The 18,054-nt window shown below is 40.2% G+C and overlaps 1 protein-coding gene and 1 long non-coding RNA gene across 7 annotated transcripts in view; one reads left to right on the forward strand and one right to left on the reverse strand.

Moving 5' to 3' along the window:
- Positions 1-18,054, forward strand: part of RASEF (RAS and EF-hand domain containing) — a 57,025-nt gene that overhangs the window by 31,760 nt on the left and 7,211 nt on the right. For 2 of the 3 annotated variants that reach the window (XM_015249954.3, XM_072959221.1), the window contains 8 exons: positions 584-668; positions 1,520-1,608; positions 9,017-9,275; positions 9,582-9,719; positions 9,835-9,982; positions 11,283-11,364; positions 12,434-12,548; positions 16,259-16,378. In XM_015249954.3, the coding sequence (XP_015105440.2) occupies positions 584-668; positions 1,520-1,608; positions 9,017-9,275; positions 9,582-9,719; positions 9,835-9,982; positions 11,283-11,364; positions 12,434-12,548; positions 16,259-16,378 (1,036 nt within the window). The remainder of the gene's footprint in view (positions 1-583; positions 669-1,519; positions 1,609-9,016; positions 9,276-9,581; positions 9,720-9,834; positions 9,983-11,282; positions 11,365-12,433; positions 12,549-16,258; positions 16,379-18,054) is intronic. The other variant, XM_072959222.1, reaches the window with a different exon arrangement.
- Positions 1-18,054, reverse strand: part of LOC116279952 (uncharacterized) — a 132,061-nt gene that overhangs the window by 7,088 nt on the left and 106,919 nt on the right. For 3 of the 4 annotated variants that reach the window (XR_012071855.1, XR_012071858.1, XR_012071853.1), the window contains one exon: positions 12,583-16,810. This is a non-coding gene — a long non-coding RNA (uncharacterized lncRNA). The remainder of the gene's footprint in view (positions 1-12,582; positions 16,811-18,054) is intronic. The other variant, XR_012071856.1, reaches the window with a different exon arrangement.

Genomic DNA, 18,054 nt, shown 5'->3' on the forward strand with positions numbered 1-18,054 from the left:
TTCGTAGAAGTTGCTGAGGCTCTGACAGCCTAAATGACTTCCATAAGGCACGTGGAAAGTAAGTGCCTGAGTTGGGGTTTGAACCCTGAGTCAACATCAGAGTCTTCAGCTGGTACACAGCAGTGCCTGTTGGTACGGCACCTGGCCACGAGTGGGATGTAGCATAGCCAGGAGGAAGAAATGTGACATAACACAGCGCATCTGCACCTAGCAGGGCCGCGTGCGGAGTGGGGCATTGAGAGCAGGTGGAGCCGGCTGTCTTCAGGCCTTTAGGGAACAGAGACCTGCACCAAACCCATCCAAACAACGGAGCTATCTGAGGGAGAAGTGGGTTCCACAGCATAGCTGATCTGCTTCTTAAATGCCTTGAGACCTTTGAAGGGAAATGATACATTGATTAAGTTGCACTTCTAGTAATGAATTATGATCTCAGTTTGTGAGGTTTGAAGGGGGAAGAGGGAGAAAGTTGCAAGAGGTGGTCACTCCACATTCTGAACATCACAGCTTGAAAACAAGGTGGTGACATTTACCCCCACTAATACTTCCCTTATCTGCTTGTTTATTGTGTTTATTTACTCTGTAGATCAGCTAACAGGAAACTGCATGACAGTAACGACGGCCTAAGGAGTGCCCTTGAAAACAGTTACAGCAAGTTCAACAGATCCTTGGTATGCAATAGAACTTTATAATACACTTTGTTCTTTCTTGTGGTAGAGTATTTTGATAAAAATCATGTATTTTCTTAGAGGAGAGCTTATAATAATGAGAAACTATTTTACATAGTAAAAGGAGACAACATTTTCCGAAATTAGAGAAAATGCCACTCCTCTGTATAAATAAATGTCTAGATGTTAGCCAGCTCTTTGTTTGCTGTTCCAGAAAATGAGACAAAGATGTATAAGGTCGGACCTGGGTCCTGGAAGAGTTTATAGTGTAGTAGGGAGCTAGGATATGCATGGAGAGCAGTAATAGAAGAAAAAGTGGGAAATCTCCTGGAGGTACAAATAAAATGTTGCCCAGTTGAGAGGAAAGGTAGGGTATTTCTGGCTGAGGAGTTTATTTAGACCCATTGGGTATTCTTTGTGGTAGTGAGACCGTCAGAGTGGAGGCCTTGGGCTTTAAACCCTCCAACAGAAACAAGCTAACGCCCTTTTGGAACTCTGAGGACCTTCCTCAGACTACGTGTGCTGGAAAGCCTCTTCTCCCACTTGGAAATCAGCTTCAAGTTTGGGGTTTCAGTGCCACAGCTTTGCGTATGGAGAAGTTAGTCACTAAGCCAAACTATAGTTCAAAAAGAGACAAATCCAAAGAAGGGGGAACCAGGGTGCCCCACTATGCCTTATATGGCATGATGACGAGAAACTACCGTTGCAATTTCTCCCTTGATTTTTGTGCTTATGTTTTCTCATGTAGGATACCAGACTTTTAATTACATTCGTAAACTAGCAGCTTTTTAAAATGTATATAAAATGTTCACATGGAATAACGAAATATTACTTATGTATTTTATGCATTACAGCGCATAAATAATGTATCGCCAGGGAATACAATTTCTAGAAGCAGTCCCAAATTTAATGGTCATTCTCCTCAACCCCTGGGCTATGACAGGTATGTTAACACCTACTTGCTTTTTTTTCTTTCTTTTTTGAATTCTGGATCAAAGTTAAAAGGAAAGTAAATTTGCTTAGAGGTGAATTAAAATAATAGAATACACTTGGTGCACTAATTTCTGCTTTCTTTTGTCTTACTTTAAATTTCTGAAACATAAAATGTATAAAGAGTAAAGGAAAAATGTTTCAGAGAGGGCAAAGTGATTTCTTTAAGGTGTTATCGTGACTTGGTTTTATGTATGCTCACCCTTACCTCATTCCTAATTATGTCTTGTTTCTTAGAAGTGCACTCGGTTAAAGGTGTTTCTGGGAAGCTGGTGAAACTACTGTATATGATGTTGTGGTATATGTGGTGTATGATGTTGAGACTCTTGGCACGATCTGTAAATGTTTAACAGCTCAGTATAACATTATGCAAGCAATGTTCGAGGAAAAGGAAATTTTTAAAACAAATAGAAATGTGGCTAGTAGATGTTTATGAGCTACTGTATTAAAGGAGTCACAGAGGCTTTCCAGAAATGAGAATTTAGCTGTATTTATTAGTGAAATATTGGCTGTGCTATAACTTGAGATCTAGCAGTAAAAGCTGAAAGATTACATATGTGAACACATGTGTACATACATATGTCCAGTGTTGCTACTTAAGAAGCTCATTTTGAAATATGTCAAAGTTTGATGTAGAAGTGAGTGCATAAACTGCAGGTTTCTTGCTGTCTGTTTCTGATGCCATTTTCTGATTTACATTCCTTCCCTTTTCGCTTGAGGACTTTTGGTCTAAAGAATAATGTGCTTAATATCCTAGTGATAGCAAAACAGTCAGGTCTCCTTTCAGGAAGGTTTGTTATCAAGGCTTGTTGGTGATCACTTTTAAGAAAATTCTATCCAGGTATCAGATGTTTTTTATTATTCACTGATAATGTAAAATAGAAAAATTTAGTGGTTTATTGATTTATAGGCAACTGGCTTCTCTGTTATTGAAAGATACTACTTTTTCAAATATGTGGGTGTGATACCGTCTTCCTGGACTGATACTTAAGATCAGTTCTAAGCAAACAGGGGGAAATATAACTGAAATTATTTCAGAAATTTCACCATGATTTATTTTTGAAAAGAGTGGGCACCATACATAAGGCTGGTAGTACTGGACAAATTGCCCCTTGACAGTAGGACTAAGGGACAAAGTCGTCGTACCCCAGGGCCTCAGAGTGGCAGGAACGCAGCACTTGTGTGCTCATCACCTTGAACAGTCACTAGAGGGCCACCGTGGTCCAGACCGATGTTCCTTTGGCAAGGGGGCATTAGTTTGATATAAGAATTTAATTTTTCTTTTCTTTTTGATGCAAATATAGAAATTAATAGTCATCAAATCACAAGAGGAAAGAACAAAAGAAGAAGAAAGGGGGGGAAAGACCTACAAAAATAAGCCAAAACAGTTTAAAAATGGCAATAAGAACATACACATTAATAATTACCTTAAATGTAAATGGACTAATACTCCACCAAATGACACAGAGTGGCTGAATGGATGTGAACAAGACCCGTCCATATATGTGCTGCCTAAAAGAGACTCACTTCAAATCTAGAGACAGATACAGATCGACAGTGAGAAGATGGGAAAATGTATTCTATGCTAATGGAAATCAAAAGAGAGCTGGAATAAGTAATACTTATATCAAACAAAATAGGTTTTAAAATAAAGACTGTTATAAGAGACAAAGCAAGATACTACATAATGACCAAGGGATCAATCCAAGAAGAAAATATAAATCTATATGTACCCAATTTAGAAGCACCTCAATATGTAAGGCAAATATTAATGGACATAAAAGGAGAAATCAACAGTAACACAGTAATAGTAGGAGACTCATATCAATGGACAGCTCATCCAGATAGAAGGTCAATAAGGAAGGACTGGCCTTAAATGACACATTAGACCAGATGGACTTAATTGATACATAGAGAGCATTCCAACCAAAAGCAGCACAATACACATCCTTTTCAAGTGCATAAGGAACGTTCACCAGGATAGACCGCATGCTAGACCACAAAACAGGCCTCAGTGAATTTAAGAAAAATGAAATCATATCAGGCATCTTTTCCAGCCATGATGCTACAAGACAAGAAATCAACTACAAGAAAAAAAAACTGCAAAAGTACAAACGCATGGAGGCTAACCAGTATGCTACTGAACAACCAATGGATCACTGAAAAAATCAAAGAGGAAATCAGAAAATACCTAGAGGCCAATGAAAATGAAAACACAGTGACCCAAAACCTCTGGGACACAGCAAAAGCAGTTCTAAGAGGGAAATTTATGGCAATACAAACTTACCTCAGGAAACAAGAAAAAGCTCAAATAAACAACCTAACTTTACACCTAAAGGAATTAGAAAAAGAATAAACAAAACCCAAAGTTAGTAGAAGGAAAAAAAAAACAAGGATCAGAGCAAAAATAAATGAAATAGAGACTAAAAAAGATGAGAAAAGATCAATGATGATACAAGATGGTTCTTTGAAAAGATAAACAAAATTGAGAAACCTTTAGCCAGACTCATCAAGAAAGAAAGGGAGAGGGCCCAAATCAATAAAATCAGAAATGAAAAGGCTACGTCTGACACCACAGAAAACAAAGGATCATAACAGATTGCTATGAACAGTTAGTTGTCTGCAATAAAATGCACAAAAGAAATAGACAAATTCTTAGAAAGGTACAATCTCTCAAGACTGAACTAGGAAGAAATAAAAAATATGAACAGACCAATTACTGGCACTGAAACTGAATCAGTCATTTAAAAACTCCCAACACACAGAAGTCCAGGAACAGATGGCTTCACAGGCGAATTCTACCAAACGTTTAGAAAAGACTTACACCTACCCCTCTCAAATTATTCCAAAAAACTGCACAGGAAGAAATATTTCTGAACTCATTCTTTGAGGCCAGAATCACCTGGATGATAAAACCAAACAAAGATACCACACAAAAAAAATTACAGGCCAATATCAGTGATGAACATAGATGTAGAAATTCACAATGAAATATTAGCAAACCAAATCCAAAAGTATATTCAAAGGATCATACATCATGATCAAGTGGCACTTATCTCAGGGATGCATGGAGTTTTTAGTATCTTCAGACCAATCAGTGTGATACATCACATTAACAAACTGAAGAATAAAAACCATATGATCATCTCAATAGAAAGAGAAAAACTTTTGACAACATCCATTTATGATAAAAACTCTCCAGAAAGTGAGCATAGAGGGAACATACCTCAACATAGTAAAGGCCATATATGAAAACCCACACTAAAATCATACTCAGCAGTGAAAAGCTGAAAGCATTTCCTCTAAGATCAGGAACAAGACAAGGATGCTCACTGTTGCCACTTTTATTCAACATAGTTTTGGAAGTCCTAGCCACAGCAACCAGAAAAGATAAAGAAATAAAAGGAATCCAAATTGGAAAGGAAGGAGTGAAACTGTTACTTTTTGCAGATGACATGATACCATACATAGAAAATCCTAAAGAAAACTATTGGCACTCATCAATAAATTTGGTAAAGGAGCAGGATACAAAATTAATATACAGAAATCTGTTGCACTTCTATACACTAAAAACAAACTATCAGAGAAATTAAGGAAACAGTCCTATTTACTACCTCATCAAAAAGACTAAAATACCTAGGAATAAACCTACCTGAGGAAGTAAAAGGCCTGTACTCAGAAAACTATAAGACATTAATGAATGAAATTGAAGATGACACAAACAGATGGAAAGATATACTGTGTTCTTGGATTGGAAGAATTAATTTTGTTAAAATGATCATACTGCCCAAGGCAATCTACAGATTCAGTGCAATCCCTATCAGAATACCAAAGGCATTTTTCACAGAACTAGAACAAATAATTTCAAGATTTGTATGGAAACACAAAGCACCTTGAGTAGCCAAAGTAATCTTGAGAAAGAAGAGCAGAGATGGAGGAATTATGCTTCCTGGCTTCAGACTATACTACAAAGCTACAGTCATCAAAACAGTATGGTACTGACACAAAAACTGACACATAGATCAGTGGAACAGAAGAGAGTCCATAAATAAACCCACATACTTATGATAAGTTAATCTGTAACAAAGGAGGCAGGAACATACATTGGAGAAAAGACAGGTTCTTCAATACCTGGTGCTGGGAAAACTGGAAAACTATACGTGAAAGAATGAAGTTAGAATATTCTCCAACACTATATAGAAAAGTAAACTCAAAATGGATTAAATACCTAAGTGTAAGACCATATACTATAAAACTCCTAGAGTAAACATAGGCAGAACACTCTTTGATATAAATCACATTGATATTTTTTTGGCTCCATCTCCTAAAACAAAGGATATAGAAGCAAAAATAAACAAATGGAGCCCAGTTAAACTCAGAAGCTTTTGCACAGCAAAAGATAAATTAAAAAAAACAACCTGCTGAATGGAAAAAATATTTAGAAATGATATGACTGATGAGGGGTTAATATCCAACATATATAAACAGCTCATACTACTCAACACCAAAAACACAAACAACCCAATTAAAAAATGGGCAGAAGAACTGAATAGACATTTTTCTGAAGAGGAAATGCAGATGGCTAACAGGCAAATGAAAAGATGCTCCACATCTCTAATCACCAGGAAATGCAAATCAAAACCACAGCGAGATACCACCTCACACCTATCAGAATGGCTATCAAACAACACAAATAACAAAAGTGGGCAAGGATGTAGAGAAAAGGGAACCCTCATACACTGTTGGTGGGAACGTAAATTGGTGCAGCCACTATAGAAAACAGTATGGAGGTTTCTCAAAAAACTAAAAACAACTACCATATGCTCCAGCATTTCCATTCCTGCGTATATATCTGGAAAAAACAAAAAAACTAATTCAAAAAGATACATGTGCCCCAATGTTCATAGCAGCATTATTTACAATAGCCAAGATATGGAAGCAACCTAAGTGTCCATCAATAGATGAATGGATAAAGAAGATGTGGTCTGTCTATACAAAGGAATACTACTCAGCCATAAAAAAAGAAATTTTGCCATTTGCAGCAACATGGATGAACTTGGAGGGCATTATGCTAGGTGAAATAAGTCTAGACAGAGAAAGACAAATACTGTATGATATCTCTTATATGTGTAATCTTTAAAAATACAACAAACTAGTGAATATAGTAAAAAAAAAAAAAGCAAGAAAAAAAAAGCAGACTAACAGATACAGAGAACAAACTAGTGGTTACCAGTAGGAAGAGGGAAGAGGGGAGGGGGCAATATGGGGCTTAGGGGATTAAGAAGTACAAATTATCAGGTATAAAATAAGCTACAAGTATATATTGTACAACATGGGGAATATAGCAAATATTTCAGTATCTATAAATGGGGTATAACCTTTAAAAATTGTGAATCACTATATTGTACATCTGCAGTTTATATAATAGTATACATCAACTATACTTCAATAAAAAAATCTTTTTTAACTTCAAAGCATTTTATAAACTTAATTTTATTGTTTTTGTGGCTTTATTGGATTTTAACTTGTATATTTGTTGTAGTTTTGGGTTCTTCCTAAGAACTCTAACAAAAATATAACTTATTTTATATTTTTACATATTTAATTGTAATGAAAATATTCTTAAGACAGATAAGAATAGTTTACTTTTAAAACGGTATGTATATAAGTTGAGTTTGAGGAAGTCTGATTTATGCCTATATTTTCAACTTAGATTCTATATATTCGTGGAGGTGATTTTTCAATTCAGGATTTTTTCTCCTTTGTTCCTTATCAACAATATGAACAGGTTAAAAAAAATGAAGTTCTGATTCATAATGACATGGAGCTGAAGTTTTACTATATTGTAATGAGAATGATTTCCTTAGGTTCCTTACAGATTGACCTAAAATCAGTTTCAGAAAAAGAGTTTCATAAATGATGAGACAAACAAAAAGAAAAGGTACACAAAAATACACATATGCAGGTAGCTAGGTAGACTGAGATATGGTATGAAATTCCTGTCCCAGGATAAAGACTTTATAAATGAGCAACATATTTAGAGAGAGTTTGGTGATTAAATTACCTTTTTAGTTAGTTTTAAACATTTTCTAATTGCACAAAAATATTTTTGACTTCTCAGATTTATATGGCTTATACTTGTGTTTTTTTTTATTTCCCTGTGCTATACAGTGTAATCTTGTTTATCTATACTACAATTTTGAAATCCCAGTCTATCCCTTCCCACCCTCTACCCCCCTGGTAACCACAAGTCTGTATTCTCTGTCCATGAGTCTATTTCTGTCCTGTTATACTTGTGTTTATACTAAGGTTACCCTCTCTTTTCTAAGAACATCCATCTCTTATTATTTCTCTTATCTGGAGACCTATGTCTCCAGATATGCCCATTTCCTCTTTCTGGTGACATCATGTGTGCCAAGTGTCCATGTTGATGCCCAGTGTGCGGTGGGGACTAAGTAAGTTGTAGCCCTTGTTCTTATCTCAGTATAAACTTAGATACTTATGGGAATCAAATGGAAAAGCAAAAGTAAGTAGGTTTTACTTGAAAAATGTTAGAGTTCCCCAAGTGGAATGATCTTAGAAATCAGGAATTCTAGCCTTTGTACAAAGCACCTCCCCACGAAACCTCTCCCATAGGAGTCTTTCCAGACATGTCAACACTTAGTGGCAGAAAACTCATGCCACTTCCAGGGGCACACATTTCTAATTGTCTGCCAGTTCTCATCACATTGATTAGAGATGTGACTCCCAGAAAAGTGTATCAGTTCTATACCTTATCTGGCCTCGTGCAGCCTGAGAGAATGTATGCTTTCTGTGTCAGCTCCTCAAGTATTTGAAGAGAGTAAACATTACGATTTAAGCCAAGTGCACTGAACTGTTTCTCAGACCTGAGGATCTGAAGTCTCACATCCTCAGTTGCCTTTCTCATCCTGGTTCTTGGCATCCCTTTGCAGTCGAGATGTTATCCAGAAATGGACACACTGTTCATAATATGGTCTGGTCACATTAGAGTAAAAAGGTCCACATGTTCTGTATACATTTTGAGACTTGAGACTGCATTTACATCCTGGGAATTCTAATTCTCTTTGTATCAAGAAATAAAGAAGGGGTGACTTTTTTTAAGTAGCTTCATTTATTAAACGTTCAATTTAAATGTCTTTATCTTAATCGACTGTTGCATAGAATGAACCAAAATTGCTCTGCGCATTTTAATTCTCCTGCTGCTTAATCATGGAATAATACATTGTGGCTCTGGGCAGGAATGAGAATATCAGTCTTTTGATTCTGTTGCTGTCTGATTCCATTGCCGCGGTGTCTCGAGCATCGCCCTTAGGTACTGTGGTCCTTTCCTTTGTCACCAGGTCATGCCGCTCTTCCTACATGGATGAGGACTGTGACTCGCTGGCCCTCTGCGATCCCATGCAGAGGATGAACTGTGACGCCATGCAGAGGATGAACTGTGACGTTGACAGCCTCCCCGAGAGCTGCTTCGACAGCGGCTTGTCTACCCTGAGAGACTCCAACGAGTATGACTCGGAGGTGGAGTACAAGCACCAGAAGGGGTTCCAGAGGTCACACGGCACACAGGAGAGCTTTGGGGGGGACGCTTCAGACACAGACGTAAGCCCCAAAGTCACTGCTCTCCTAGGCCTGATCTTCGATAGAAATATGTATACCGCCCTGTTTGACTTTAATCTGTTGTGGGCAAGGTTTTAAAGATCATACATGTGAAATAGAGTCAGGAGAATGGTTTTCTCTACAAAGTAGGGAAAACTCTCACAGGTTTCCTCTTGCGGCCACTCTGTTCCATTAACAGCATTGACTGTAGATTCAGCTGCATATTTTTCTTCTTTTAATTCTCGATATTTATGTGTAATGAGATACTTTGTTTTTTAATGGCTGACTTTTCAAAAAAAAAAAAAACAGGTTCCTGATATAAGGGATGAAGAGACATACAGCTCGGAAGGCATGGCTTCCATCCTGGACTGGAAGCCCCAGGGGTCTGCTAGTGAAGGCAGCGTCCTTAACTCCTCGAGAAAGCCCATCTCAGCACTTTCGCCACAGGTAGGTGGTCTCGGAGGCACTTTTATTCATGAACACTGTTCATTTTCATGCCGTATAACTGACGAGGAAGAAAGCTGGCACTCCTTTGTCACCCACTGTGGCTTTCTTCCCCTAGACAGACATGGTGGACGATAACCATAAATCTGCCGGCTCCCAGAAGGCTTACAAGATTGTGCTCGCTGGCGACGCTGCAGTGGGGAAGTCCAGTTTCCTCACGAGACTTTGCAAGAATGAATTTCGAGGAAATACAAGTGCCACCCTGGGTACGGTTCCTTTTTCAGTGGATAATGGGGAAGTGACCTTCTTTAGCTTTATTCTATTTCCTTTAGGGATTATATACACAGACACACAGACCTCTCTCTCTTTCTCTCTCTCTCTGTATAATGCACGTGTAATGGGGTGCGTGTGTGCATGTGCTTGTGTGTATGTGTCCTTGTCTATAGAATAGTCCTCCTATGTTTTGGCTAAGGCATAAATTTGGGAAAGAAAGACTAACAAAGGACTAAGGTATCTACTTACCCAGTGAGATCAACCAAACCAAGTTTAGAGCCAGAGATGATAAGATTCATTTTTTCAGCAAGCATTTCCTGGGTCCTACTGTGAGCCACATACTGTAGGCACTATGGATACACAACAGACAAAGCTGACCAAATCCCAGCCCCCAAGGAACTTTCATCCCAAAGGAGAGAAATAGATGGAAAACAAATTAAAAAATGAGGTTTGAGAGAGGTGCACTTTCACATACAGTGCCCAGGGAACGCCTTTCTGATCTGGTGTCACTTGATGTTGATATAGTGACATTTGTGTTGGCCAGTTTGTTATTATGGTCAAAATCATAGCCGGGTGTATGTTCCCTCCCTTCCTGCACAGTGGAATACGTGAGTAATACGTCTCAGAACAAGGAAAAAGTCGTGTTCTGATTGCCCAAATTTGCATAATAATCAGGAAAAGGAGTTGAAGATATGCAAATTATCTTTTTTTTCATCTAAAGAGTTCTTATTTTGATAACCAGAAATGTTACAACAGATTGATTACCCTCTTCACAATGAGTGTCTTTGTAAATTTATGGTTCTCTGTTATACCCTTCAAGATAACAAAGCTGAAAGTTCACTTCAACTTGTCATAAAAAGACTACAACATTTGGTTCAGTTGCTAGGATGCATGGCATATCTATATATCATATAGACATACATGTATACATATACGTGCACACATGTATACACCTGCATGTATACATAGGCATATTTATGTGCATGCACACACACAGATGTAACTGAGTCCATCTAATTACATGGACAAACAGAATATAGATTTTTCTTTTGTCCATAGATTAACTCCTTCCCCAAGTCAGCCAACCTGCAGACATGCGTCTGTACAGACATGTGGTCTGACTTATAATTAGTATGTGAAGGTCCCTCTCCTTGAAGGCCAGGTTCATCTCTCTCTACCTCACTGAACATTAGCTTATTGGCACTTGTCTCATCTAAAGAGGGCTTGAAAGTAAAAACCAGTGGAATTGTTTACATCATATTCTCCATGTTCTCTTATTATATTCTTTTTCAGGAGTTGATTTTCAAATGAAAACCCTCATCGTAGATGGAGAGCGAACAGTCCTGCAGCTCTGGGATACGGCTGGTCAGGAGAGGCAAGTGCTTTTCATGATCTTTTGGGTTCTGCCGAGGTTTGCACAGACACGCCTTTGTAGGATGCCTGGTGTTTTTATACTCATAATTATATAATTCTGATGTAGTATGTTAGAATTTCAAGAATGCTCGCTTTTTTCCACTTCCTCCTTCACTGATCCATCAGTTGTGTGAGAAGAGGATCTTTAAGCTTCCTTTGAACTGGTGACCCACCGGGAAAAAGAGACTGCCCTTTCCTAACAGGAGAATTGCAGTGAGACAGGACCTTATCTTGCATTCTTTGCTGGTGGCCCAAAGCATCAAGCCTAGGTTTTAATCTTACCCAACTCTTCGGAAACACACTCCATCCAGTTGTTCAAGTGTGGGGGTACCTGCTGACCTCTATAACCAGGCACCATTCAGGGTGTTCAGATTCAGCAGTGAGCAAATGGACACAGGTACCTGCCCACATGGAGCTCATTTTCTCTAGCAGCTTGGGAGTATCAGCATTTAAAAAATCTGTGTGGTTGGCATAGTATTTGAGATCCTGTGAAATACTGCACTTGGTTTAGAGTTAGGACACACAGGTGGAGGTGTGCTCTTCCTGCTGGACCCCCAACGCCCCGTGTATGTGTGTTATGTGTTCCACATGGTTAGTTCCTCCACCTGCCCACCAACAATACTCCCTACCAACCACCCCGAAAAATCGTATGTCTCTGATGTGTGTCTCCTTCCATCCTTCTCTATGTCCCACACATGGGTTCTGGTAGCTTGTTGCTGAGCTGAAATTTTTAGACATTATGGTCTCAACCTTGTCCTGGTTATGCTTTGGAGTTTGTAGACATTCTTGGGATTGGTGGGAAAAAATGATTAGCTTTTCTAAATCACTAGCCGAGATTCTTACCCTGTTACCTGTCACCAGGTCATTCTAGGCCTCGGGGAGGGCAATTTCACAGTAATTGGTTACCACTGGATTCTTCTCAGCTGGGGCTTGTTTTAGAAGATGAGAAAAAAGTGAGCATGAGAGAATGAGGCGGCACCAAACCGACCGACTGATCAGAACTGTTACTCACGTGCTTTTCTCTTTTCCAGATTCAGAAGTATCGCCAAGTCTTACTTCAGAAGAGCAGATGGTGTTTTGCTGCTGTACGATGTCACGTGTGAGAAAAGCTTTCTTAATGTACGGGAATGGGTAGATATGATTGAGGTAAGAAATCAAAACAGAGAGACAGAAAACTTACATGGGAGAGTTAGAGGCTGTCTCGGAAAATGCTGTTTCTCTTCTCTGTCCAAGTGAACTTGAGTAGAAAGCCCTGATCCAGGCTGTCAGGAAGGACTGGATTGAGAAGCAGGTTCCCAGTATCGGTCTCTTCCTCAGCAGCTGGGCCAAGTTCCCACAGAGCCAAGGACGCCACTAAAGTGAGCTTCTGGGGAGAAAAAAAAATCTTGGGTTCTGAAAGAGGAAATCAGAACCCCATTGGCAGCAAGTAAAACTTCAGGCAACCCAAGAAGGAGCAGCAGCTCAGAAACAAGGGGGTGATGGGGCTGGGGTGTAACGTGACAGGATGTGTAATGGGAGACCCATGTGTGCTAGAAGCAGAAGTGAAACATGACCTGGCTGTGAGCTTGAGCCGGGTCCAAATTCTATAGGAACTGCATTCTCAACCTTATTTTTTCTGGTTGTGATTTGGGTCTTTGCACATTCCAAGGCACCACTGAAACCAGCAGTTGGTATTTTAAACCTGGGTGGGAGCTATCTGTGTTTCCCCTTGGTCAAATAAGATGGTGTCATTCATCTGAGGAGCTTTCACATTCTTTGTTTTATGGTAAATAATTTTTTTAAGTAGGAAGTAATTTCAACCACAGTTAATATGCTACCAGAAGTTATTAATCACCATGGTTCGGCATCAGTCTCCTGGTTCAGCATACTCTTTTGGAAGAAACAAAACAAAACCAGTAGCTAACACAGGTTTTCAAGCAGGTCTTTTATCTGTAATTTTTAACAGGCATTAAGTGCAGTGGGGGCTGAACAGAGAACTGATTGCTATCTGATCTCAAATTAGCCCCAGATTCTTCAGTTGGGCCTCTTTCATACCTGTAAAACACCAAAATGAATGTTCTCTTTCTAACTAAAGAAGTAATGTAAGAAATGACTGATTGAAGTTGCAGTAAGACCCAGGCAATGATAAATGAACGCATCTTTTGTTCAACTGAAATATCATGACTTAAAATTATAAATACAACAAAAGGGTGTTGACATTTATGTAATATTTTTATTTCACAAAATTTTCCACACGCTATATTCATCTCTGTAACATATCAGAGAAAAGAAGTAGGAAATGTAATGTTATCCTCACTTTTCATGAGAAACCTGAGGCATAGAAGGTGTATGACACTTGCTTTTAGTTATTTAGAGGCTAGGGGTAGCAGGGGGAGTTGGACATCCTGATTCAACACTGGTTGCTCCTTTGATTAAGCACCAGAGTGAGCAGCAGATTAAGGAAAAATCTTTTGCTGTCAAGAAAGGCTCTCCAAGGTAGTTAGTAGGTAGAGGAGGGGCATCGCCTCAAGGGAACAGGTGGACCTCCCTGGGATAGACCAGTGAGTTCGGAGAATAACGGGGAATCCCAGCTAACTCATACCTATGTGATATTTAAGATCTATAGCAAAACCTTTTATTGTTGAAACTGTTGGACTTGGTCTTCATTTTAAGACTTTGGATTATACTCAAGAAAAGGAGGCATAAAGGCAGGCTCGGCCATATAGTAATGAAATAGCCCTTAGTGACCAGCTGTGGCCTCTGCCAGGGGCCCCATTACCGTAATTTGATAAATAAATTAGCACCTACATGTGGTAAGTGTAGCTATCCCTGTTACTTTTCATGTGGTCTAAAAAGGAAGAAAACTGTATTCAAGAAGAGTTCTTGAATTTGTTATGGAGAGAAAATTAGATGCCATCAGACTCTGACTTTCACTTATCACAGTGAACCTTCGCCACGGCTCACCTTTTCTAATTTGAGGAAATTCTGTGGATGCTATCTCAGTGGGCACGATAAGAGTGGGTAGAAACCAATGGTGAGATTGTTGGGATAGGCCAGAGGCCTGAGAAGCAGTAGAATGTCTGTGAATTAATCATTAATGCACTTAGACTGAAAACCACTGGGTTACAAAATCTTGTGATAAAATTATGGCCATTTACGTGTGTCACGAGTTACTTATTGATTGAATACTTGGGTAAAAATTGGATGGAGACACTTGAGACATGAGATCTCTTCCCAACTTCTACACATTCAAAAGTATTTTAGGCATGGTAGGGACGGTATAGCTCAGTGGTAGAGCACATGCTTAGCATGCATGAGGTCCTGGCTTTAGTCCCCAGGACCTCCATTAAAATAAATTAAATAAATAAACCTAATTACCTCCCCAGGTGAAAAATAAAAATAAAATAAAGTAAATCTAAATATAAGTATATACATTTGGAGGGAGACATACCTGTTTTGTGCGTGTGCTATGCTAGTGCTTGCTGTATATCCATTAATAAAATGGAGCTTGTACTCGAGTAGGGGAGACATAACACTCAACAAACATAAAATAAATAGAATGATAGAAAGTGATAAATGTTGTAGAAACAAAAAGAGGGCAGGGGAAAGGGGGCTTATGGCGAGGCAGTGGGTCAGGGTAGACTCGCCAGGAGGTGATATTTGAGTCAAGACCTGAAGGAGGTGCTGGTATTTACCTGTATGACTTGGAGAAGTCATTTAGACGCTCGGATTCTTGGCTTACTTCGTCGAATATTTGATTAACGGCTTCCCTCTGAGGCCCCTCTGGATCCCGAGCAGTTGCCCACTGAACACAGGTACTTAACATGTTAGTTGGCGGTCTGTCTGGTTTGGGTGGGCCTTTCATTTCCTGCTCCCCTGCGCTTTTATTTCACTCTGATGAGTTCGGTTGGAGGAAAATGGTCCGAAGAGAAAGGAAGTCAGATGTAATTTCACTGTCTTTAAGGCTCATGTCCTGATTCCGTGCCAGGTGCAGCACCACACTGGATGAGCACCTGGATGTCTTTAGGCGCTGCAGAGTCATTTCCCCACACCTCAGTCAGGGCTGCTGCTTCTCTTGTCCAGGAACCAGAAACCTGTTTTTCTAGTCAGGTGGTCTTCTGTTCTCATCATAGCTTGCTGAGGTGGGATGTGCCCTCACTGACCCCTTCATTTTCCAGTTAGGGAAACGGAGGCAGAAACAGGCGGAGACAGCGGCCAGGGCGGGGTCTCAAGCTTGGCTGCCTCCCCCCTCTTCCATCCTGCCGGCCAGCTCCTCTGAGTGCCCGGACGGTGCGGCGGAGCGCTGTGCTGCCTCGGGGGCCTCATTCCGAGGATCCGGTGCTCTGAATGATCGCTTCTTGACTCCTCACAAGAAGAACGTTGACCTTGAGGCCTTCATATTGTGCTTCTGTTATAAACCAGACAGCAGCGGGTGTGGAACTGCCAAACTTCACTTTTGCCCCATTACAGCTGAGGGAATGCTCGTGTGTTTTGTACCTGGGATAATGAAGTTGACTTGTAGTCACCACTGTTAGGAGTGAAAATTGCAGAAAATAATGTGGGCATCACAGCCAGATAGAATTCTGTGGTCCTGCCTCTTGAGTTTGTATTGGTTTGTATAGTGGGAAGGGTGATGGAGTCTGTTGAACCCTGGCCCCGGCCCTCACAAGGTCTTCTTGAACCGCTCTGAACTTCAGTGTTCTCACCTGGCAGTGGGGAAAAGTTTGGCTCTTTTTAGAGCCAGTTTGAGGTTTAAAGACATTGTACATCACGTGGCACATCAGGGGCATTTGGAAGTAGTGGCCGTTGTAGTCATCTTCCTCATAACTTGTCCAGTGTTTGACATCTGCACAACTTTGTTCTTTTCTTCGTGGTAGGATGCAGCCCATGAGAGCATTCCTATCATGTTGGTAGGAAACAAGGCTGATCTTCGTGACGCTGCTGAAGCAGAGGGACAAAAATGTGTCGCAGGGTTCTTTGGAGAAAAACTGGCCATGGTAAGAGTGAGAGCGGGTCCAAACTGGAGGGGTCTTCAGCTTTTGTCTGCCTTTGCTGAAGAGGTGTTTTTTGTTTGTTTTGTTTTGTTTTGTTTTTGACAAACCTCCACTCTGTTTGATGGGTCTTCTGTCCTTCTATAGACAGAACTCCCAGTGGCCCCCCTCTGCCCCATGAATGTAAGTAATTGCACCAAGAATTAAATCACTTGTAGAGGTAAAACAGTCACCTGATCATTTTCCCCACGGAGTATCAATGACAAAGAAGAGGCAAAGTTATTCCGTCTTCCTCCTCACTCTTCCCCGGTTCCTGGAATCCTTCTCTCGTCCTGGAATCCAGGCAAAGGAAGAAGAATGGGTGTCCTATTTCGAAAAGATGGGTTTGGTTCCAGAAGGTCCCTGTGCCAAGGGGCAGCGGATGTTGCAGTGTGTCTCCTGGGTGAAGGGGTGAAGAGAATTGAAAGACTCGTTCTTTTCTCTAGGATTTGTACTCAGCTGCAATAGCATACGCTAATTTTTGGATATGCATTTGCATAAAGGATAGACCCCGTTCTGTCCAGATTATTACTGTGGGCAGTGTTTATTGTCTCATTATTACCCTTGTGTCAGAATGCTGCATGGCCCTCCTGTGACTTGTCTTACCAGAACAAGGAATCAGATGCTCCTTGGGTCAAATAAGTTCTTACTGTAACCGTCTGGTTTGACGTTGTTGTCTGTCGTCAGAACAGACAGCAACCATGAACAGACTGCTCTGTAGCATATATGTGTGAACTTTAAAGAGAAGTTTCAATTTCATTATTTGAAGTTGGAATTGTTTCATGTTTTAAATTTTAGAACTGTGAACAAAATATGATAAACATCAAAACTAGGCAGTGAAATACAGAAGAGATTCATTCAACACACATTTAATGGTGTCCAGCATATGAAAAGCACTTCCCTGTGAGCTGAGCAAAGGGTAGAGAACAAAGCAAACTGTCCTTGCCCTCACATAGTTTACCATCGGGGGGGCGGGGGGAGACCGACATTAAGCCCATGTAACCCACACATCCCCCAGGAGATCTCGTAGTTCCTGGACACATGCCAGTTTCATTCCCTCCCCATGATGTCTCAGATTTCCCAAGGTTTGCTGACTTAATATGCATCTCATGACCTCCATCCTCCTGCATCCTCAAAGGCAGTCTCCATTTAACCCCATAACATCCTGGCTGTGAAACTCAGCAGCAGCACTGCCCACTTCTACTAGAAACACAGACATTTGGGGGTATTTCTTTGGCTTTTCTATGGATTTGGGGGCTCATGGGTAAAGGTTTCACAGCCGTCTTTCCCCATTGTTGGGTTCTTGCCTCCCTCCCTGCTCCAGAGCACTCACCACACCACCCACCTTATCCCACACAGGACTGTGTAACCCACACCCAGCCCCACAGCACACACAATTCTCCTTTCCTAAGGGGAGTTGTCTCCAGCTTGTTAGACCAAGACACACAAAAATAACTTTATCAGTTAAACAGTCATGGAAAATGCTATGCTGGAAAAATAACATACACCAGATTTTGTAATAGGAAAACCTAATATCGAGTTTTCAGAGTTAGAAAACACTTAATCTTAACTTTGGGAAAGGATTACCTAAAAATCTAGAAGGTATGCAGAAGTCAGCCTAGTGAAGGGGTTAACAGGAGCAG

The sequence above is a fragment of the Vicugna pacos genome, chromosome 4, assembly GCF_048564905.1.
Source record: "Vicugna pacos chromosome 4, VicPac4, whole genome shotgun sequence".
Classification (NCBI taxonomy): Eukaryota; Metazoa; Chordata; class Mammalia; order Artiodactyla; family Camelidae; genus Vicugna; species Vicugna pacos.